This window comes from Mixophyes fleayi, chromosome 2 (assembly GCF_038048845.1).
Source record: "Mixophyes fleayi isolate aMixFle1 chromosome 2, aMixFle1.hap1, whole genome shotgun sequence".
Taxonomy (NCBI): domain Eukaryota; kingdom Metazoa; phylum Chordata; class Amphibia; order Anura; family Limnodynastidae; genus Mixophyes; species Mixophyes fleayi.
In genome coordinates, this window is record NC_134403.1 from 150,617,306 (window position 1) to 150,642,218 (window position 24,913).

At 38.7% G+C, this 24,913-nt stretch overlaps 1 protein-coding gene across 2 annotated transcripts in view; it reads left to right on the forward strand.

The window, feature by feature from the left end:
- NCK2 (NCK adaptor protein 2) overlaps positions 1-24,547 on the forward strand; it is a 41,413-nt gene extending 16,866 nt beyond the window's left edge. Inside the window, exons 1-4 of one of the 2 annotated variants that reach the window (XM_075200245.1) lie at positions 13,567-13,786; positions 16,424-16,664; positions 20,970-21,691; positions 23,478-24,547. In XM_075200245.1, coding sequence (XP_075056346.1) covers positions 16,439-16,664; positions 20,970-21,691; positions 23,478-23,672 — 1,143 coding nt within the window. In that variant the 5' untranslated portion in view covers positions 13,567-13,786; positions 16,424-16,438 and the 3' untranslated portion in view covers positions 23,673-24,547. Of the gene's footprint in view, positions 1-13,566; positions 13,787-16,423; positions 16,665-20,969; positions 21,692-23,477 lie in introns of those variants that run through there. The other variant, XM_075200244.1, reaches the window with a different exon arrangement.
- The last annotated feature ends 366 nt before the right edge of the window (positions 24,548-24,913 follow it).

Genomic DNA, 24,913 nt, shown 5'->3' on the forward strand with positions numbered 1-24,913 from the left:
ATATGTTTCAGGAAGGTATAGTTATCTATTTTGTGAGGATGAAGGCCTTGAATTGTTGGAATAAATGTTCAGTTTGAGTAATATCTGTGTATCCTTTTACCTATAAACAACATTCAAACTCTAAAACTCTAAAACGTTGCTTATGGTGGCACTTGCACTAGACACAATGCAGCTTATGCAGGTGGCCAAATAGGGAAAATCCAGCTAATTGTTACTCACTTGTATGTGAATTTGTTCTAATATGTAATTTTATAAATTCATTATGCTGTAAAAAGTAGTACTCATTTTGGTTTTGAGTTCTCTTTCCTGGGTCATTCCACATCAAAATAAGGGTTTCTAAATGACCGTTTAGTGTAATGAAATTTGGTATAAATAAATGCAGAAACTGCCCAAATCTTAGGCTGATATGTACACTGGTTTTGAACTTATTTGCCTTTAAATTTGCACTTTTTTTTTTTTTTTTTTTACAAAATTTGCTTTCAACGTTTATTTAAATTGCATTTGTAGCTGACTTGATTGAGCTAGATTTGGACAAGATCTTATTTTAAACCAACTTTTATGGGCTCTCATATGATATATAACACGGCAGTATGTGTCAATAAAAATTGAAAATGTAAAATTTTGATTTTCTCAAAAAGCCATATTTTTTTAGATTTTTAGAAAAACATCTCAAAAATTGTTTTTACTGCTGTTAATAAATCCCCAAAGTTTTATTTTTATCTTCAAACTATGCAGTCAGTCTTTACTTTAGGTTTCTTCAGCTTCTTACCTCTCCTGATCACTAGTGCTATTTGTTTCATCTGCTTTTAAAAGGCTGTATGGAGCCAGGAGTACAATTTGTATAGACCTAGGTTAAAAAAAAAAAGAACAGATAGCAGAGGCAGCCCTTGTAAAAGACTTGTACTGACGCAATCACCGGACAGTGAATGCAGTTTTTGTGCATCTCAAAATAGTGATCGGTTGATGATCACTCCATCTGTGTGGAGTTTGTATGTTCTCCCCGTGTTTGTGCGGGTTTACTCACACACTCCAAAAACATACTAGTAGGTTAATTGGCTCCTATTGAATTGACCCCTAGTCTGTGTTCCTGTCTGTGTGTATCTGATGGGTAGTTTAGACTGTAAGCTACAAAAGGGCAGGGACTGATGTGAGTGCGTTCCCTGTACAGAGCTGCGAAATTAGTGGCGCTATATAAATGAATGATGATCACTTTGTATTTACTGTATAGCTGGACAGGCTAAAAACAGAAAAAGTTTAATTTTAGAGTAATTTAGGGATCCAGTGATCATGTAATTTAATTACACCTTTATCATGTTTTGTTGTGAAGCTCCTTCAAATTGTAATTTACCATCTTGGAACATTAAGTTCTCAGTCCACCAAAAATGTATCCTCTAATTACAAAAACATAATTCCAAATAATGAAATAAGCTTTTTTTTTAATGTTACATTTACAATACCCAAAGCTCTGTCCAGAATATACTTTGCGTAACATGTCTGTAGTTTCTTATGACTGCCAATTTGTCTTGCCCACCTTTTCTATTATAGTCCTGCATCTAGTAGAAATATTAAAGCATAAAGATGCTACTAAAGAATAGTATCATTATTCTTCAAATATTTCTGTATTGACAATATTGAGTATCACCATTTTACACTATGGAGTGTGTCTTGTGTCTTTCACCGGGTGTTGATATTGCTGCCTCACAGCCCTGGAGTCATAAATTTGATTCTGACCAAGGCCCCATCTGTGTGGCGTTTATTTTCTCTCCAAGTTTTTGGTTTCCTCTAGGTTCTCAGGTTTCCTCCCACAGTCCAAAAACATACTAGTAGGTTAATTGGCTTCTGACTAAAGTGTGTGTGTGTGTGTGTGTGTGTGTGTGTGTGTGTGTGTGTGTGTGTGTGTGAGTGAAGCTGGCTAACACACTACAGGTTTTTCATCCAATAATTACCTCAACCAGCCAACATATGACCGCTCGTTCGAAAGTCGGGTCAGTGTGTGTGGTGACACAATGGTCGAAAGTCTTCCCAAATCGTCGATTGTTAACTCACTTAGTTGGTTGTACCGTTCAATTTTTTTTGTTCCAATCACCTTTCTATCGTGTAGTGTGTATACATTTACGATCGATCCACGATAATCTTCCGATACTTCCTTGAGCTGGGGCTCCGTTGGAGGGGTGTGTATGGAAATTTCAGATGCCTGTACCTGTCCCACGTGATGCGGTGTCCGCACATCACTGACTTGTTAATTAGATAATTGTAACGGAATAGCAGTAGTCTATTGATGCATCTAATATATGGCAGCCAGTTTAATAAAGTGTAGTTATACCAAAACAATGTTTTTATGTGTTTCCTATGTCTGCCTTCTTAATTAGGTCCCTGTACCACCTTATTGTCCGCAATTCACATTCTTTTGTAAAGCAAAATATGTGTATGTCAGAATGGCTAAATCTATTAGTGTCCATGTACTGTACTTGAATACATACAGTTTTTGTGTTGTGTATTGTACCTGTCTGGTTGCAGACCATTACACTTGTGTAAAGCACACGTGTTATGTGTGTATATATATATATATATATATCATTTTTATATGTATGTGTGTGTATATTTATATATAGGCAACCTATTTATATTTACCCTTTCTAAACTTATACCTGTATAAAGAAATAAACATAAACTTGTGCAGTTTTTTGTTGTTCTTCTACTGTATCCATTGTAGGGGAAAAGGTGTGACTGAATGAAGAGACAGTGTTGTCTACTGTTTTTATGCGTTTTTGGGTGTTCACTATAGTGAAAGCTCTGCCCCTTTTATGCTAATGTATTCGTTACATAACCCACTAATGTCATTTCAGTGCATACGAAATTTAAATAATTGTTCACGACAACATGGCTGAGCGATCGGACCATCGATCGTATGGTAAATCGGTCGGCATAAAAAGTTGGTGGAAAATTACACAATGTGTACCCAGCTTAAGGGAATTTAGACTGTTAGGGATTTAGACATCAGACCCTTTAATGAGAGAGGTAAATGATAACTGTTCTCTCTACAGCGCTGCATTGTATGGTGGCACTATATAAATGGTAATAAATATTACTTACTTAAAACATTAAGTGTGTAGACAATTTTTTTTTTTTTTTTTAAGTATACTTCTGGTGCAATGTATTAACCTGGTATTCCTGTTACTAGGAATCGCTTTACATGTTGGTTTTTTTTTTCTTTTGTATTTTAGTACACATCTCGGTGAATGCAGTGATTTCAGTAGTTGAGGACATGTTTTATATATTGAGCCTTGGTTAAAAAGTTTGCAACCTCTGATGTAAACCGTTGTTAATTGTACATAACAAATTAGCTGACCATTAGGCTTAAGCACTTTTTATTTAGATCAATGTGCTAATTTTAAACAGAACAGAGGTGATTTTTTTTTGTCTTCTAAAAATTTTGCATAATGGCCCCCCCTCCCCAAATTAAGATACAGTGCAAAGTTCTACGTAACTATGCTTAGTTTTGGGTAGAATTCTGATTTGAGTGTAAAGTGTATTCCCCTTTGTTGTTCCTGGATATGAGAAACAGGTAGGCACCGCCCCACTATTACCTTTATGTAGATGCCAAGACTGCCACAGGTACAATTATCTAGTAGCTAGATTTCGGTTACCCAATTTGATGTGTATTGGCAGACTGATTGGAACTTTAGTCGTTTGTAAAATTGTTGGTGATAACAAATTGGTCAACAGTTTTTGTAGTGTGTACCCAGCCTTAGACAATGGACGATAATCGTTCCAAAGCACCAACCATCGTTTGCTTTGATTGTTCAGCAGAAGTATATATCTTGTTCAGCTATGGAACGTCATCCTTCCAATTCTGCACTGTGTATGCACTCATGATCAGGATCTCCATAGAGTTTACAGAGTCATGATCTTTTCAGCTGATGGTTATGACAGTTGAAGAGTACAGATCTGAGGGTAAATCTTTTAAAACATTTAGTGATGCTGATTTGAGACTTTTTTTTTTCTCTTCTTTTAGTCGCTAGTAACTTCGTTATAGTGGACACATTGGTTGGAAAATTCGGTAGTGTGTACCCAGCCTTAGATTTTTTTTTTTTTTCATGTGTAATATAGATAAGAACTGAGAAGCCTTATGAAGTGTTTTAAAGTGTCTAAAGATCTTTCTTCACGAGCTTATAACTTTTTTTTAATGTGTACAAAGCTTTAGACAGTAATCTGGCTCGGGAATAAGGCTATAACTCTCATGAGAAAGCAACTATATTAATCTGGAAATGTGCAGTTATTTTGAAGTTTTCTACAGCACTGTAGACCATCATTACAAAGAATGTTTGTCTAGACTGGTATAATGATGTGTTGTGTTTGTTAATCTAGCATGCTTCAGACAGACAGTTAGAAAATAGTCATTAAGTACTAATACCTGTCTAATTAGGTCACTATGTTATTTTATTGACGTTACAAAACCTTTTATTTATTCATTGCTTTTTTTTTTTTTTTACCCCAAAATATATTTTTATTAAAAATTTTAAAAGATGAAAAAGTAGATAAACATAAAGCACATATGCAGTGTTTGTGATGTAAAGCCTGAAATAAAGATAAATTCTGTTGTACCTTTTCCCCCCTTTTTAATGTGATCTTGCAACAAACAAAATTAAGTGAAAAAGAGATATATATATATATATATATATATATATATATATATATATATATATATATATATATATATATATATATATATATATATTTTGTAAAAATCAGTGGGGAAAAACCTACTATACCCTTGTTGCATAAGTGTACACACCCCAAAACTAATACTTTCAGGAAGCACCTTTTTACTTGTTTGTGTGAGGATCCCCTGTGCGCCACCCTCTAGGTTATTCCGCAGGTTTTCAGTGGGACTGAGGTATAGGCTCTAATTGGGCAATTTCAAGATTTTTGTTTTTTATTTTATTTTTTTATTTTTTTTTAAGCTGTTCCTTGGTTGACTTGGATGTGTGCTTTGGGTGGTTAGGCTGGAAGGTAAATGAGGCCAGCAGGTTTTGTTCCAAAATATCTTAATATGTGGTGCTAGTAATGCTCACTATCCTGACTAGAGCCCCTAACCCAACTGAAGGGAAGCAGTCCCATAGCCCTGACATTTGCAGCAAAAGGGAGATTGTTGTAACATTAGAGTGGCCAATTCCTGACAGTATTTCATGCAGATACTTTAATGTTGCCGTAGGCCTCTTAGTAGCCTCCCTGTCATCAACTTTGGAGGGACATCCTGATATTGGCAAAGTGGTAAAGAGTAAGAGGGGATCACCATTGCTATTCGCATAGTTTACTCCATCCCATCATTTCTTATTCCTCGTCATCTTCATATGTTTAATATCTAATTTCTTCTCCATAATGTCTGATATTTAGTTTTACACAGTGTTTTTAAAGAAATTTTAAATAAAAACCAAAACTTTAATTTGAGGGGTCATAATATTAGTCAGAAACCATTTGTCTTTATAAAGAACATTTGCCATGGATTGCTAGATTAGTTTACATGGCCCAACTCTTTTTATATTGATATTAACAATGCTATGGTTAACTCTATAATTTTTATGACAATTGTTCCTAGTGTACATGTAGGGGACTCCTTACAATGACAGGATTTTTTTTATGTATATGGCAACAAAAATACCCGCCATGATCTTAACCTTACTGTAAAGTGGTTGTCTGCATTTGGGCAATATGCCTTTTACCAAAATGCTTCCCTATTTCTCCAAAAGTACAGCCTCTTTATATGTCGTATATGGCTGGACCCCTTTTATATACATGAATTTTATCACCAGTTTCTCTTCTAATAAAACATAAACATATTTAAGATAATGGTGTTTTAGGATTGTTTGTTGTTAATGTCAATCAGTGTACTTATTCATTCTTCAAATCACATAATGTACATTGAAGTGGTTATCCACTTTTAGATAACATCATACCCTAGTTATATAAACTTTAATTTTCTTGAAAAACCCTTTAAATTCAGTATGCTTACTGTAACCTTGCATGTTTATATTTAGAGTACATAGACTGAAACATTAAGTGCATCGACAAATAGGATAATATTAACAAGAATTTAAACTGTTTCTATATATAATTTTGAAGTGTACAATTACAGTTGTAGATTGACTTTAGGGCTACGTTATGTGGTTTTGAATATTTTTGATGTTTTTGTTTTACATTTGTTTTCTTGGAACTAGAGCACCCAGAGGAAATCCAAACATGGATAGAAGCCCACACTACTAGCCTAAACATGGGCACAAAACTGACACTTTTGTGTAAACTTCACAGAAAGTGAGGGTGACCTTATAAATGGGGTGTGTTTAAAGTGGGAGGATTGTAATATGTTTTAAGATTGATTTGACTAAGTATCCTCAATTGCATTAATTTAACTGGTTCCTAGTACATTTTACAAATGACTAATGTATCTTTTTGCTTGTATATTAGTGTTTTAGCTGGCAGTACTTAAACAATAGCAGCTATAATAACAAGTGCAGTTTTCAAAATGTTTTTTGCTTTCTTGTTTGGTTAATATCTGTGTTCGTGAAAAGGGTCTAGGAGCCACAGTGCAATCCAAACAGGGACAAGAGATGGGAGTTACACTACAATACAATGTTCTATCTAATATGTGCTGCCATTCAGGTGCTCTATCAATACGGTATCCGCTGGACTCAGACGTCTGAGGAACCTGAAGTCCAGGGCCCTGCTGTGCATGCTGTACAGCTGGGATGGCGGATGGAAGCATCAGTTTTATTAGCATCTGGATGACACTTTTTTGTTTCTATGACAGAAACCAAACATTGTCTTTCAGGAGCACTTGGATGGAGATCTTAATTCAGATATTGTGAAACTATGCATAGCTCTGTTTTTTGTTTTTTTTTACTACGCAGATTAAACAGTCTCCTATTCTAAAGCTTACCCCAAAGTGAGACCAATAATGATCAGTTTGAAATAAATAATATAGGACATGTTGGTAAATGCTGTCAGATGGTGACTACTGTAGGCCTTAGTGCAGTAATCTTGCAACAGTACTATACAGGCCACAGAGGTTAATGGCTAGATTTCATCTAAGTTAGCAACCTATAGGTGTGAACAATTTGGACATTGCCTCACAAATATATGGGCTATACCAAGACAAAAATTATAATTGATCTGACATGTGTTCCTTTTACCTTCTTGTGTGCCCCCAAATCTTCTTTGATACTTGATCTAAACCCGCCAGATCATTATGAGACTTGTTGTTAAATGCTATTGAGTAACGGGAAATGTGTGTGGTTATCTTCCGAAGCTGGAAGAGATCTGGACAGCCAGAGCTCGTCCAGTTTGGACTTCTACATGTTTGCCCATATTAGACAGTCCTAGGGGTAAATGTATTAACATGCGGGTTCTTCAACACCCGCGAGTTCAAAATTTAATCGCCGAAGACGCTGAACTCGCGGGTGTTGAAGAACCCGCATGTTAATACATTTACCCCCTAGTGTTTGTTTTTTCTGTTATGGTGTTAGGCTGTTTTCTCCTTTCAAGGTTTATTGGTTTATCATATAGCATGGTTGGGAGACCGGTATATAACACATCTAAAAGTTATAAAAGCACTTGGCCTACTGCATTGTGTCTGTCCATAAATTTTACTGTGATGGAAATGTTCTTTTTGTTATTTGTTTTGTTCTGATTATAAAATACTCTGAAGTTATCCCCCAGTAGCGCCCACACAGCTTATTATAGTAAATACCGTTTGAGAGCATTGTATAAATTTAAAGTTTAAAGTAGCCATTAATGAGGCTCCTAAATAGCCTTGATGAAGCACCATGATGGCTGCGACACAACTGTTGTTGATGGAGAATAGAGAGATGTGTTTATGAGCATGTCTATACTATCCTAGATCATATGATCATATTGTTTAATGCTCTGATATCTGCTGCAGATGATTCTCTGAAGCCTTATCTTAATAAGGATAGATAGTACTCTAAAAGTCTGTTTCATTAATAAAAATAATCCAATACAAAAAACAGAAACGGAAGCTGCAAATAAAAGCCAAATGGGGTATTCCATGAGAAGATGAACCTGACTAGTGTGTGTGTGGGGTTTTTTTTGGGTTTTTGTTTTTTTTGACTCATTTATCAAGATTCAATTTTTAATTATTTTGTTAATAAATACCTAAAATGTTATATCCCATGAAAGCTAATTTTGCAGCACCATTATCTTAAATCATGGTAGAAATTCATATGTTGGTAGCCTCTTTCCTGAAGAAGTTTTGTTTTCAAAACTGCCACCATTACATATGCATCAGCTGTTTATGTTCTGCAAGAGAGTGAGTCTGGATGCTATTTATAATGTTTACTTAAAGATTCATCTGAGAATTTGATTAAAAAGGCAAGTTTATGTATAGTATTTAACTTTCAAAAATAAAGTGCTTTAATTGTCTTGCCCATGACAAAAAAACATACAAAAGTTTTTGTAGGGAGAGAATGAATGGTTTTGAGGGTAGGTGTACAGTTGGTTAGAAGTAAACATTTGGTTAGAAGTAAACATTTGCATAAGTTCATTATCTCTAAAAATCATTAATTACATTATACATTTGCATTATCAAGATTTTAACCTTTTTTTTTTTTTTTTTTTTTTAAATGGTCTCACCCGTGACAAATTGAACACCAAGGGGTATATTTACTAAACTGCGAGTTTGGAAAAGTGGTTGCTATAGGCAACATCTTCAATCAGATTCTAGCTGTCATTTTGTAGAATGTACTAAATAAATTACAGCTAAAATCTGGAAATGTACTAAATAAATGACAGCTAGAATCTGGTTGCTATAGGCAACATCTCCACTTTTTCAAACCCGCAGTTTAGTAAATATACCCCCAACACTGGTGATGTTCCAGTCAAACTCTCCAAATTCTATGAGTTGTGTCCCAAACATTTTATGCTTACAAGTGAAAGGCCACACAATGTTGATGTGTGTGTGTGTGTGGGTAAGTATCATGCACAAGAAATGAACTTTCCCAAAGAAGCAAGTCAACTGCTTGAATTCGTTTGTTGTGATCCAAAAAATGAAGAATGCATGACAAGTAAATGTAAAGACTGCACTACAGATCTCAGAACATTAATTTCTAATGATGCAAATACTTATAGCAACATTAGCTGGAAGCAATGGAAAGAAATTGATTGTCGTCCCAAACTAGTTGAGACGTTTGCAATGGTCAGTGATGGTCTTGTCCATATCAAGTAGGAGTGTGGGAGGAAACTGGAGCACCCGGAGGAAACCTACGCACAGGGTCGGACTGGCCCGCTGGTGGACCGGACTATCCACCGGTAGGCCCCGACCCTGAATCGCTCCCCTCTTCGTTGGTGGGGGGAGCTAGAAACTTTAATAGAAAAAAAAAAACTCACGTGACCGCCGCGCTGGCTCCGTTCGCACTGAATGCCGGGCGTGACGTCATCACGCCCGACGTTCAGTGAGGAGCGCCGGCAAGACAGAGGAGAAGAAAAGGAAGAAGCAGATAGAAAAGGTAAGTGAAGGGGGAGCATGGAACAGAGAAGGGGGAGCATGGAACAGAGAAGGGGGAGCATGGAACAGAGAAGGGGGAGCATGGAACAGAGAAGGGGAAGCATGGAACAGAAATAGAAGTATGGAACAGAGAAGGGGGAGCATGGAACAGAGAAGGGGGAGCATGGAACAGAGAAGGGGGAGCATGGAACAGAGAAGGGGGAACATGGAACAGAGAAGGGGGAGCATGGAACAGAAATAGAAGTATGGAACAGAGAAGGGGGAACATGGAACAGAGAAGGGGGAGCATGGAACAGAGAAGGGGGAGCATGGAACAGAGAAGGGGGAGCATGGAACAGAGAAGGGGGAGCATGGAACAGAGAAGGGGGAGCATGGAACAGAGAAGGGGGAGCATGGAACAGAGAAGGGGGAGCATGGAACAGAGAAGGGGGAGCATGGAACAGAGAAGGGGGAGCATGGAACAGAGAAGGGGGAGCATGGAACAGAGAAGGGGGAGCATGGAACAGAGAAGGGGGAGCATGGAACGGAGAAGGGGAAGCATGGAACGGAGAAGGGGGAGCATGGAACGGAGAAGGGGGAGCATGGAACGGAGAAGGGGGAGCATGGAACGGAGAAGGGGGAGCATGGAACGGAGAAGGGGGAGCATGGAACGGAGAAGGGGGAGCATGGAACGGAGAAGGGGGAGCATGGAACGGAGAAGGGGGAGCATGGAACGGAGAAGGGGGAGCATGGAACGGAGAAGGGGGAGCATGGAACGGAGAAGGGGGAGCATGGAACGGAGAAGGGGGAGCATGGAACAGAGAAGGGGAAGCATGGAACAGAGAAGGGGAAGCATGGAACAGAGAAGGGGAAGCATGGAACAGAGAAATGGGAGCATGGAACAGAGAAATGGGAGCATGGAACAGAGAAGGGGGAGCATGGAACAGAGAAGGGGGAGCATGGAACAGAAATAGGAGCATGGAACAGAGAAGGGGGAGCACAGACAGTATGGCAGTGTGTGAAGGGGAGCCAGGAGAAGGGGGGAGCAAAAGCAGCATGGAGGGTGCAATGTGATTATAAGGAGGCACATCATGGTGATGAAGGGGCGCAGTAATGTGTGTGTGATGGCACAACGGGCTTGTGGCAATGTAATGCGTGTGTGGTAGGTGGTGGCTAAATAATGGGTGCTATTTTCTTTGTAGGGTGAAGATGGGGCAATTTAATTTTATAGTGGGGACTATTAATTTAAGATGGGGTGGTTTGGGCGCTATTAATTGAATGTGGGGCTGAGTTTGAGGAGCATGAGGTATATTTATTAAATGTGAATATGAATTATTTAATGGCAGTGACGGCTGCAGGAAATAGGTATATTTATTATATGTAAATGTGATTAATTTATTGCAGGGGCTGTCTGTTGGGAGGGAAATTAAATGGGAATACTATTACTTTTATGTTGGGGCTGGAGGAAGTCCTAAGTATTAAATGTGGGTCCTATTGATTTAATGCCGGGGCTGGTTGGAATTTTCTAAATGTACCCATTATTTTTTCTAAATAGGACCCCTCAACATTCCAGGATCCAGACAAGCCGCAGCTAAAGAAACCAGCAGCCACAGGTGGTGACAAGAACAGGTAGGACAGTCTGTCAAATGTTCTGAGTCTAGTGCAGGCTTGGCTAACCTGTGGCACTCCAGGTTTTGTGAAACTACAAGTCCCAGCATACCCTTCCAGCAATAGGCTGCTATATATTGGTAAAGCATGCTGAGGCTTGTAGTTTCACAACACCTGGAGTGCCACAGGTTAGTCAAGCCTGGTCTAGTGGGATAATCCCGATTTTTGGTGACTGTTCTGCCCAATCTAAGGGGCAGGTCAAGACTGTGTACTCTATATACACACTGCATTCTTTATATACTACACTATTGTGCTAGCTGTCCTTTGTGGGCTGACCACTCCCCCTCTAGTGTCTGGTCTCGCCTCTTTGATGGTTGGCCACACCCCCTCTGGTGGGCCCCTAGCGTTGCTGTCCCCTGGTGGGCCCTTCATGCCCCAGTCTGACACTGCCCACGCAAACACAGGGAGAACATACAAACTCCACACAGATAAGGCCATAGTCGGGAATTGAACTCATGACCCCAGTGCTGTGAGGCAAAACTGTTAACCACTAAGATACCGTGCTGCCGAAGACTTTGTTTCAGCAGCACACTCGTCAGCGAAAAATATTGAAATTATATGTATCACTTCTGAAGAAGGTGAAGAACACAAGGAAATGCTAGATCAAAGATGGAAAGCTGTAATTGGTATTGATGGGTTACAGTCACTACACTATCTGGAGGACCATGACAGACAGACTTTGAAAACTTTGAGCATTTGTGCTCAGACTGAAATGTGTGCTCAACAATCAAACTGTGAATCTCCCGAGTGTATTCTGAGCCTGAAACGGACAGTCCTGATGATTGTACCCCATGACTGGAAGTTATTCAAACACAGCCACCTGAAGTTGCTGATGTAAGGGACATTTATGCTGGTACAGTTCAAAACCTCTTTCAGAAAGACTGCTCACTACAGATATGCTGGCATTACACAGAGCTTCCGTGACAATGACTGTTCAGTGAAAATAATGTTTTTGAAGGTTGTTAGGAGAAAATTGAAAACTGTTCAAAACAAATGAAAATGATATTAATTTTGTAAATTTTGAACAGATTCTTGCAGTGTTACCTATATCAGTGCTTAGAAAACTGAAAGGCAGTATGTTTGAATGAGTTTTCTGCTATGGTTGATGTGTTTGAACAGGGTTAAAATTGGAATTTAAAATCTGTGCTCAAAACAGTAATATTTGTAATAACATTAACATGTTAAATGACAAAAAATGATTGTGTAGTAATAGAAGTGCACTGTTTGTTTTACATACATAAAATGGGTGTTACTGAGAATTATTTTGCATAACGTCCCACCAGTGACACATAGTTGTCCCACCCGGGACAAAATAAAAAGCACTATTTCGCTTAAAACTAATACTTCGATTTATTTTTTGTGTGACATATTCTACACCAAGTTCTTACTTCACAATGGGTAAATTATAAATGTTATCCCATCTTTACATTCACAGAGATTGTCTAAAATTGCTCTCTATGTGATAAGGTATGTCTACTTTCTGTTCCATCGGAGACACAAGTTTGAAAATAAATAACGCCATAACTAACGATGCAAATAAGGAGTTACCATACACATCTTATAATGCCATGCACACTATGGGGCATATTCAATTAGCTTCCCAGTTCGCGGTAACGCGCGTTACCGTGAAACATGCGCAGTATTGCCGGTAATACGGTACCGCAATAACGCAGATTTTCGTACGCAACCCTATGGGCTGTGAACGAAAATCCACGTTATTGCGGTACCGTGGATTGACTTCGCTGGCTGTGCCGGCGCAATCCCGCGAACCGGAAAGCTAATTGAATATGGCCCTATGTATTCTACCATAATAATGTAAATATACTTCATAATATGAGATAAGAAAACCTCCGTGCAAGTGTCCCACCCTTGACAACGGAATGCGCCAAATATTTTATTAAGACACACAAAATCATACATACATACATACATACATACATACATACATACATACATACGAGCAATAATAGTAAACATAAAATATAGAAACCCCAATAATCAATATTATGAAAAAATATCCCTACTAAAACCCTGTAATCCTGTTTTTCAGTTCTGTTTTCATTCCTCTTAATCAGCAACCATAGATTTAATAAGGGCCATTAAAAATCAAACATATGCAGTCTCTTATGATAAATAGTCCCGGAATATCACTTAGTATCTATCAAAATTCAGAGGAATAGGTAACAGTCCTTTTTCGGATAGTGAAGGACATTGAGCAGTGAGCACTTTTAATTGAGTTAATAGATGGCTACTATATTCCTTACCCAGATTCTGGGGCTTCAGTTTCTTCTTAAACTGACATATCTCATCCATTGCCCCAAACAAAATTTTCTTTGAAACGTTTAGAAAGTTCCCTTTGGAACAAAATGCATCAGCAGTAGTGTTATGAGAGAACGGAGAATGCTGCCTCTTTATTGCTTGATGGACTCCTAAAACTATCACTGTCACTCATTTTCCTAGGATTTTACTGAGGAAATTATTCAGATTCACAATATGTATTGAAGTGTTTTGTGATGTGGAGTGGAGGAGATTGTCTTTATGGGCGGCCACCTGAAGTGATTATTGCACCTGTGAGACTTGTGTTTCGGCTGCAATTTAATTCACGTTCCCAGGGTCTGGGTAAGCATAAGCTGTCAGCACTTTTGTTTGGGGCACTTATTGTGGTTTCTAGATTTTGTTTTATGTTTACTATTATTGATCTTATGTATTATTTTTTGTGTTCTTAATAATTATTTGGCTACTATTTGCAGCTTCAGTTTCTACCTTCTGTATTGGATTATTTATTTTTATTGAGTTTTAGCGCACTATCTATTTTTATTGTTTTGATTATTTTTGTTTATCTTATAGCTGCCTAAAGCTATTTTTTTCCCCCAAGTATAGTGATTTTGGTCCTTTCTGTACCTGAATATTTTTTTTTCAGATCTTAATAAGGATAATTTTGTTATAAGATGTCGTGTTTTTTTTTTTTTTTTTGTTTTTTCAATAGTGTTTGTTTCATTTTAATAAAAATCAAGTGCCCGAGGCTAATTATTCTATTTAGACACACACATTAATTGGGCTAAAAAAAACTTTGCTGAAAGCCTAGTCTCTGCAAGGTGAAAAAAAAAATGAAAAAATCCTGAGCTGTTAGTTTTGTGTGCAACCACAATGATTTAGCAACACACAGAACATGTCAAACATTATTATATAATTGATCACTGACATCACCTAGCATTCTTATGACATAAATAATTCAGCAATCTCCCTTGTCAAACATATAAGCCAAAATCAAATATTCTTCAGTCAGATGTAGTATACTACAGTTGGTGGACTACTGTGCAATTAAGTAGCACAACACAAGGGTTATTTACAGACAATTAGCTTTTTATCTGTGTAGTGTCAGGCAATAAAAGCAAATGTCAAGTTGCTATTATTTAGTGTAAGCTGCGCATTCTAGGTCTTGTCATTGATTCTGTGAATCATGTCAAAGAAGAATTCTTGAGGGTGGGGTCAGTTAATATTGGAATTTAAGGTGTTTTTAGCTTTAGATAGAATATTAACTCCTACTTGTCCACTCTCCTGTAATGTCCCCGAATTCCGACTAGGTCTCCCTAGACTCTTGGGTGAGCAGGTCATTCTCCCGCATCCTGCAGAAGAGTGGCCTCAATGACGTGATTTGTGCCATTTTGTCCAAATCCTACTCTGCAGCTGCAATTCATATCCCAGAGGGGAAAAATAAAAAGTATTAAGTTTGCTTTAACTGTGCTTTTAATAAAAGTATACATGATTTTATATATATATATATATATATATATATATATATATATATATATATATATATATATATATATATATATATATATATATATATATATATATATATATATATATGCACCTGGACTACAATGGTTGGCAATGCTACCACCTCTCACAATCTTGTGTAATTGATAAAGACACCAGAGAACCCCAGCTGGTACACAACAGGCAAGGAATCTGGTGTGCTCTGTCCTTCACATCTGTTACATTTGAAATAACTTGCTGACATGATTTTAATACATTTCATTTGCAATTCCAGTGTGCGGGGTGCTGTTTGTAGGGGAGTTGGGGATAACATTGGTCCAGACCCTGGACTAGCTTCTGTGGGGCTGGGTACTTTTAGCAGGAGAGGATACCTTATTAACCATAACCTCTCACCTCCCCTTTCTAAATATTTTCAGCAATTAAAAATGTGCATGCGCTTGTAGCCATGTTTCCACCATGGAAGTGGTTTTGAGTAGCATTTTAAATTGAAAACCACAGATGCAATAATACCATGATTTTGTGAAGACCTGGAACATGGTTTGTCCCCCTAATCACCATTCTAGTCAGAACCTCTTCTGAGAAAGAGAAGAAGCTCTTTACTTTTTTGTAGAGAGGGTAAAAAAAAACCCCGAAAGTTAGACCTCACTGCAAATTGCAAGCAACGACAGCACTAAAAAGTACATGTGCTCTTCCTAGTCACGCCCTAGTCACTCACCTGGTGTCTGCGGTGGCTAGGGAAACCTGTGTAAATGAAAAATGGTCCTCAAACCTCTTGCCCATTACTCAGCAGCTAACTAACCTTTCTGGGTGACTGTTGTAAACTACTCTGCTCTGGGCAGATTGCTTTTAGAGTAGATGGTACAAACTAAAGAAGGTGTGTCACCCCTCCTAATTACAATCATATAATTAAATGTTATTGAGTGCGTACAGGTCAAAATGTGAAATGAATATCATTGAGCCCTCAAAAAAAAACAAACCCAAAAAACAAATCTGTCCCCACGTTTAAACTTTTCTCTCCCTCCAAATGCAACGTGGTTTTGTCAAGGTGAATATTAATTTATTTTTGCTTTGCTTGCCTTAATGCATCAGGCCCTTTGTCTTTATTGTCAAAGATTAAATAGTAATGGTTAAAAAGCAGCCAGACAACCAATTTAATTGAGAGAAAAAAGTGCTAAATGACTGTGTTGATAGGCACTAAAACAAAACTATCCATTCAGATTTTGTTAAATGTAATGCATCTAACAATATATGTAACAAAAGCTAAATGTACTTGACATAGCATTCCGTCACCTGTAATTTTGCGTATTCTTACAGGGCAGTGTTATGCAGGTATTTCTGTGTAGGTAATGAAATTGTTGGTAAAAGTAAAACTGATTTTTAATATCTCATTTGTTTCCTCATTAGGATGTTTTGTTTTAAACAGAAGTCATTGTAAGTGCAGTCACCATTTAACTAATGTTTTCACGTCTTTGACAGTTTGACTCATGAAAAATGACAGAGGAGGTCATTGTTATTGCCAAGTGGGATTATATGGCACAACAAGACCAAGAACTTGATATTAAGAAAAATGAACGCCTGTGGTTGTTGGATGACTCCAAAACATGGTGGCGGGTCAGAAATGCAGCCAACAAGATGGGATATGTGCCATCAAACTACGTGGAGCGGAAAAACAGTTTAAAAAAGGGATCACTGGTAAAAAATTTGAAGGATACTTTGGGTAAGACCTTTTTTATGTTGGAATAAAAAACAAATTCTGATAGCTGCTCTAAGTAGAATTGGGTGTATGTGATATGCGATATACTGTGTATATGTACATATTCTGAAGATACAATAACTATACTTGCTTAAAATTGGTTAATTCTTGTGCTTTATTTATACACACAAAAGCAAAGTGTATCAAGGAAATTTAAGACCCTTCCCCTAAGCTACTTATATAATAATTGTACAATAGCCTTTGAAACACTTTAAATTCCATGAAGCCCATGCGTTCAATTGAATCCAATATAAAATTAGCCTATAGAGGCATAATTAAAAAATTATTAAAAATAAGTACAATTCCATTCAAATAAAAGTAGTAAATTCCTGCTAACATAAGTGACACCATATTTTAGAACATATTTATCCGTTAAAAACAATAAAATCCATACCATCTACCCCAGCCTACCTAAAACAGGGGCCTTAATATATATCTACATATCGGTACTGTGCGATCCTTGTGATCACGTAACCAGGAGAGAAATTGAAGAGTCACTAGTCATATGTAAAGTCACTCCTTTGATAAATTGCAACAGTAATACTTCAGTAATAGAAAACGTATCATAGAGGTCTAGCATTTTGAACCAACACGCCCAGTAGTGGGCGAAGAAGAGGTGCTTGGGGAAGACCAAATTACAGCAGCACGTCGTCATCATCCTAGTGAGGGTGAATGACAAATTGAGACTTATACCAGTGATGCCATACCTTATAAAATTTGTGCATGGCCTTCCAGCTTCCTTAAATAGAGCTTTCGTGCTGCCAGGCATCATTGACCAGGGCAATCCAGTTGTGGACATTGTGCGACTGAGGTGCCATCCAACCCCTGGCAATAATCGCCTTGGCCAAGAATGATAAAGTAAACATGTATTTGTGCAGAAGTTTATTAAAGCTCTCCTCTAATGTGAGGCCAAAAAGGCAGATCCCTGAGCGCAAAGCAGGGGCGGCTACCAGTGTAGACGAGTTGCAATCCCATACCACCTCCCAATACATGTACACAACAGGACATGACCAAGCATGTGCCAAAAGATGCCCAGAATGGTGCCACACATAAGGCAGGCCGTGCTACTTTGTCTTCCCATCTTGTCCAATTGATCTAGGGTATAGTATACTCTGTGCAGAATATAGAACTGCACCTGTTGGAACCACAGGCTTGAGGTGGCATCTCTCGTACCGCCAATCACAAGACTTCAGTCCTCATCAGATAGAACACATAAGTCAGACTCCCACCTGGTTCTAAGGTGGCTTAGCCCTTCTGGTGACTCCTCAGGCAACAACAAAGCATACAACACTATCGTCTAACATGGTCCCCAGTATGCAGGAGGTTTTTTTACTGGGGAATCTAGGATCTATGGTGGGCCCTCATCAAATTATGCCGCTACAGCATGTCTAAGTTGCAAGTACTGGAAAAATTGGGAGTTAGGCATTGAGTCCTCAACTGCTCAAAGGCACGTAAATGTTTGTCTCTAAATATCTGCCCTATAGTATGAATCCCCACTCTGCACCACGTCACAGTGCCCGTCAATTCTTGGAACTCCATATTAAACCACAGGGGGGTGTCCGGGTTCCGCCCCTCACCCTCCAAAAGGGCATGTGTAATTCACCAAACTGTGGACTCCTGTCGTACAATAGGGGCCACCTTAAGAGGCCTATGACTTGCAAGGAGAACCTGTAATGGTCCCAAGGAGGGGTCTGTCTGCTCACAAGAAATGTCTCCGAGAAGTACCTGGAGGATCACTCAACCACTGAACTAGATGAATAAGCTGGGAAGCTAAATAGTAGATCTGGAGGTTGGGAAAAGCTAGCCAGCTCCATTGTTTTTGGACCTACACAGTGTGCAAAGCGAACACCTGCTCTCTTATTACCCTATACTAGGAAAATCCAGTATCTAATGATTGATCAAAACACCTGGAGCGGTAAATTCCCAGGGGAGTGCTAAAGTGGATAAAGATATTTGGGATTGATGATCATTTTTATTAGGTTAATCCTTCTGGTCACCGTGAGGGGAAGCTTTCTCCAGGAGTGACACTTATTTTTAAGATATTCAGTTACTGGATCAGTATTGAGCTTGACACACTACGAGGCAAATGCAGTCACCCAGATTCCCAAATATTTGAATTTATCAGTCCACAACAATGAATGACCGGAAGCTGTGTCTGGCAGAATCCACCAGCCCAGCGGAAAAAACATGGATTTGCTCCAGTTATTTCTGAAGCCTGAAAAAATTACGAAGTCATCGACCTCCTGCCGAAGGTGAGTAACAGAGCTATTGGAATCTTCCAGTTAAATCAGCACATCAACTGCTTACAGTGCTATGCTCTCCATGACCTTCCCCATCTTGAGGCCTCTAATGGCGCATATTAGGCAGGCTAAACGTTCTATCTGCAATGCAAATAAATTAAGGCATAAGGGGCATCCCTGGCGAGTTCCCGTCCGCAGACCAAACAGAGAATTCATATAGCCATTAACACAGATTCTAGCTTAACTAAACTGGTAATCCGGTCACCAACATCAAAACATGCCAGTACATGCCACAGGTAGTCCCATTCAATAGTCAAACGCCTTGGCTGTGTCAAGAGACACTACCACTGTTCTCTCCTCCACCTTCTGGGCCCCCTGTATGTGCGTATACAGACGCCGAACATTCGTAAGAGTGGACTTGCCAGGTATAAACTCCATCTGGTCTGGGTGAAACGCCTCATGTATAACCCTATTGAAACTGGTGGAGATAATTTTTGCAAGGATGTTGGCATCCGTGGTGATCAGGGAGATGGGGCGGTATGTGTTCGAATGTATGGTTTCCCTACTAGGTTTAAGAATAAGGATGACATGAGCCTCAGACAGAGAGGGGGGAGGGACCTGTATTCTAACAGGAATACGTTTCAAGGAGTTTGGGGACAAAGAATTGTCTATATTGTTTATTCACCTCTATTGGGATACCATCAATGCCTGGGACCTTGTGGTTCGGGAATGAGGAAATGGCCACATCTATCTCCTTCTCGGTTATGGGATAATCAAATAAATCAGATGAATCTGGTGACAATCTGGTGGAGCCTGATGTTCCTTAAATAGTCTGCAAGCTGGGCGGGGTGTATACCTAGCACACTGTGTGTAAAGGTCCTTGTAATAATTAAAGAATACTTTCAGTTTTGGCCCCACGTACTTCCAAACGATGCAATCGTCCACAATAGCCGGTATTGTTCTTGAGGACAGCTCATCCCATGCCAAGCATGCAAGATAGCTAACCCCCATATCAGTCTGAAAGTACTGATTTGTGTCTGGCAAGAATAGTCAGAGGCTTCTTTTCTCCAAACACACAGTTCAAACATTTATACTGATCCACTTAAGTCTGTCTGATACTGTATGGGACTCAATGTATGATGCCTCAAAATCCCTATAAACTATCAGGGTTAGATTTCCTAACCTATTAATAGTATACCTATTTTAACTAAGGCATACCTAAATCCGCTCAAAGAACAAAACATCCCAGTGGGGAAGGGAGTAGGATGGGAATACAGAAAAGAAATGAAGACAACCCAATACTGTGTCTGCAAGAGTCTGTATATATCAAGAATCTTGATGTCTTAGAGGTGGATGACCTGCAAGCCAATCCGCCTCTTCCTGCGGGGTGAAGAAGAAATGGGACCTGCCATCCGCGGACACCCGTATCCTGGCCGGGAACAGCATTGTGTAAGACAACTGTATCTACCGAACTTTCTTCTAAATTTGTGTAAATAGTGATCTGGCGATCTAGACCTCCACCGCAAATTCAGGGAAAACAGATAATGATATATATGATTGCCAAAGTGTTGGTCATGTTGCTGGGTCATCCTGAGAACAGCTAGCAGGGGCTCCTGGCTGAGGTGGCAAACTGTGCTTCCTTTTCACAGCAAAATGAGGAGAGAATGCTTCTCTGCCAAACTCCTTGAGAGGCCAGTCCTCAAGAAACAGTTCCTGACTAGGGCTCTCTACCCACTCCGGCAGTGCCATAAATCTCAATTTTTTTCTGAGCAGCCTACCTTCCAGGTCTTTCATCTTCACCTTGCACTATACACATATTTGTTAATATTGACTTTGAATGCTTCAACTAGTCTCAGCCACTTAAATGGCCATATTTACCTTCATTTAGTAGTTATGAATTGTGAATTAACTGCTTTTACATTGCAGAAAGGAGCAGTGGACTCTATCTTTTTGTGTTGCATAATAAAATTTTGCTACAAGTGCCACATACGCATATTAAGACGTCAATCATTTTACTTTCTCTTTACAGGTCTGGGTAAGACAAAAAGGAAGACTAGCACTCGAGATGCCTCGCCAACTCCTAGCACTGATGCTGAATATTCCTCTAATGGTACCAACACTGATCGAATCTATGACTTAAACATACCCGCATATGTAAAATTTGCATATGTGGCGGAAAGAGATGATGAACTCTCCCTTGTGAAGGGTTCACGAGTTATTGTTATGGAAAAATGTAGTGATGGCTGGTGGCGTGGAGCACATAGTGGACAGGTTGGGTGGTTTCCATCAAACTATGTAGTGGAAGAGGTTGATGAAGCAACAGCAGATTCCCCTAGTTTTCTCAGTTTGAGAAAAGGAGCATCTATAAGCAATGGTCAGAACTGTAAAATTCTCCATGTTGTTCAGACCCTATACCCATTTAGTTCTGTAACAGAAGAAGAGCTGAACTTTGAGAAAGGAGAAATCATGGAGGTCATTGAGAAGCCAGAGAATGACCCAGAATGGTGGAAATGTAAAAATGCCAGTGGGCAGATTGGTCTTGTTCCCAAAAACTATGTTGTAATTTTAACTGATGGTCTTTCCGTAAATAATTCTCATGCTCATCAAATAAGTTATACTGGTCCTGCTTGCACAGGACGTTTTGCTGGCAAAGGATGGTACTATGGAGGAGTTACAAGACATCAAGCAGAATGTGCCCTGAATGAAAGAGGAATGGAGGGAGATTTCCTCATTCGTGATAGCGAGTCTTCAGTGAGTAATATTTGATTTATTTTCCCATACCTCATTCTTTTGTTCTGCAAAATAAAACTGAAGTAATCCTTCAGTTTGCTGGAGTGAATGCTACTCCATAATTTGGAGTTGTAGATGGTAATGATTACACACAACTGCTTTCTTCTTTTTAATATAAAACATTCTACATTCAGACTGACCTTATATGTGGACTGTTTTTTTTTTTTTTGTTTTTTTTATTACGAAAATCACCTTTATGTCGTTCATGTGCTCGCTAGTACCATAATTGCCTCATTATAGAATTATGTGAAAATTACAGTTAACCTTTACTAGCAATGTGTGGGGGAACAAAAATATTAAACGTGGTTAACAATGAGATTTGTTAATGGTAAATTATAGTAGCCTTTCTCTGTGCGAAAATGCCAAATGTTTATTTGCCTCAGTCACAATTTGTGATACAGGTATGTGGAGGGGATTCATGGTGCAGAGGTGCCTTCTGAGGCTTTGTGTTTAAACCTCACTTTCCATTGACGATCTGTGGTAGAGAGATAATTAGATAGCAATATAGATAGCTATATCTATTCTACTAAATGTTTATTATCTGTTGCATCAACCAGGAACTACTAGCACCAGTTGCTGACCTTTAGAACTACTTACAAGAAACCCCAAGGATGACCTCTTTATTGTGGGAATATGCAAGTGCACGTTAGTACACTTAGAGTTTACAATCTAGTGAGAAACATGCACAGCTGAGAAGAGTGAGTGTGACTCAGAGTGTAATATTGAGATACTTGTGAGGGTGTGAGTAGCATAGGTATTAGGATAGGCCATAATAAATTCATGTAAGGGAGAATATTTTAAGAAGAGGTTTGAAATTTCTGAAGGTGTTGTTGAGGGCTTTGTAGGTGATGGTGAGTCATTTTTATTGGATTCTGGACGTTTGATGCCAGTGTAGAGCTTCACAGAGCTGCGGCATTTAGGACTGATTTGAAGAGTTGATAAATGGGTGAGGGTAATACCAGATAGAGGTGGTTGCAGTATTTGAGGCAGGAGGTGAGAAAATGAATGTGTTTTGGTTTCATCTGGGGTAACGGAAGGGAATTTTCTAGCAATATTTAGAAGGAGCAGGTGGCAGGACTGGTAGAGAGAGTAACAGTTATGAGTAAAGCAGATCACTAATCAAAGGTGACACCAAAGCAGCGAGATCAGGAGATGATGGTGAGAGGGATTTGAGGGAAATGGTGATTCTAGGAAGAAGGAATATAAGCTCTGTTTGTTCACATGAGCTAGTAGAGAAAGGGAGAGGCCAGGGGAAAGAGTGGCAAATTTGGTTGTCAAGCATATACCTTGTACAGGAGGCCTAGTGAGCAAATTAGTTGATCAAAACATGAAATGTACAGTGAGAAAAAAAAGATTGCTGAGAACACTGTTTTGTGGGACCCCAACAGATGATGTGAGCAGAGGATGGAGGTAGAAAGGCTGAAGGAGCGGTTGGATATGTAAGAAATAAAGCCGGCAAATACTGTGTCACGAATGCCTATGGAGTGAAGGGTGTGCAGAAGAAGGTGATCAATGGTGTCAAAAGCAACTGAAAGGGGTCCTGCATGGAGAAGTGACTCTCTAACAATTAACTTACAGCAAAATCTAAACACATTTGCGAGCACCGTTTCAGTGGAATATTAGTAGGGGACCCTAGATTTTTTTTGCACGGTTTAAAAGATCTGTTTAGACGCAAAACTGGCCTTTCCTTGAATATGTTTATAAATAATTATATAAGTAAATGTATATATGTTTTTCTGTTTTGCAGCCGAGTGATTTTTCCATATCTCTAAAGGCATCAGGAAAAAACAAACACTTTAAAGTGCAGCTGGTGGACAAAGTATATTGTATTGGACAAAGAAGATTTAAGAGTATGGACGAACTGGTGGAACATTACAAAAAAGCGCCCATCTTCACTAGTGAACATGGAGAAAAGTTGTATCTTGTCAAAGCACTACAGTGACATAAAACTTAACACTGGCCTCCAAAACTTCAAGCCTTAGTTCGGAAAAAAAATACTTCCATGGAGCAGAGCCATCATTACAAAGGATTCAGTCTTAACAATACAGGCTCCTCTTATACTACAAACACTCTTGCATAGTACTTTTATCTTTTTTTTTATTTGTGCGTGTGTGTTCTGTCTTTTCTGTTTGTAAGTCATCTTGCCCTCAGGTTAAAAACCTCACTTAAGTGACCACTGTAAGCACTCACTGTCATGCCTTGGTTTAAAGTCTCCTATTCTGCACATGTTTACAGTTCATAGCTAGTAACAGCTAGTCGTAGGACTAGGAGGCAACTTGAAACAGTGTTAACATATTCCAAAAACTTATTTTATCATGTATAAAACATATCTTTATTAAAAGACATTAGGCACAGTTGAAATGCACTGAATCTACAGCAAATAATAATGCAGACATGGTGTATTGGTTGTGGCTGAATTTTGTAGCCTTGTTGCTTACCAGGTAGTATATTGAAACAGTTCATAGGCTCTAGAAATAACCCTTACACTGTACAGTTCTCAGCCACTACAGTAACTTCTCACTGCGCTGCAGAGTACACCAAGTAATGTATTGCAGCAGTACTTCTGAAAATAATTTGGTACAATGATTGTGGTAAATAGTGTATTAGGTAAAATAATAGGAAGTTCACAAGCGAGTTATTTAATTCAAAGTTTTACATAAAAAGTAAACCAAATGTGCCATCCACATTCTTCCATTTGTCCCTCCCCCTTCCACACCTGTTCTAATTATACAATTAAGTATTTAATTATGAAAGTAAAATGTATGTGTACCTGATTGTCTATGCTCATACAGACAAATAAAATTTTCTTTTTTGAAATGGTTGCTATTGTTTTGATACAAGGTTCTAGCACTTTTCTTGCTGAAAATTTGGTCCTTCCTTGGGTCATATTGCTCAACTGTTTGTGGCAATCTTTATTACAGGCTTCTTTAAAGGTCATTCTTCCTCCGTAGGTTGTGCTCACTGGTTCTTAAACACCATACCACTTGCACAGTAGATTAAATGTTCTTGTTTGAAATCTAGATTTCCTAACTTATCTTTGCTAATGAACTGAAGAAAAATGACATGGTATTTAGAAACTATTCTCCAACCTGAACAGTTATTAAATGAGTCGTTCTGCATTGCTATTTAGCCAGACACCCTGGCGGGACAAGTCATTTTGCCACCCTAGGCAAAATAGTCAAA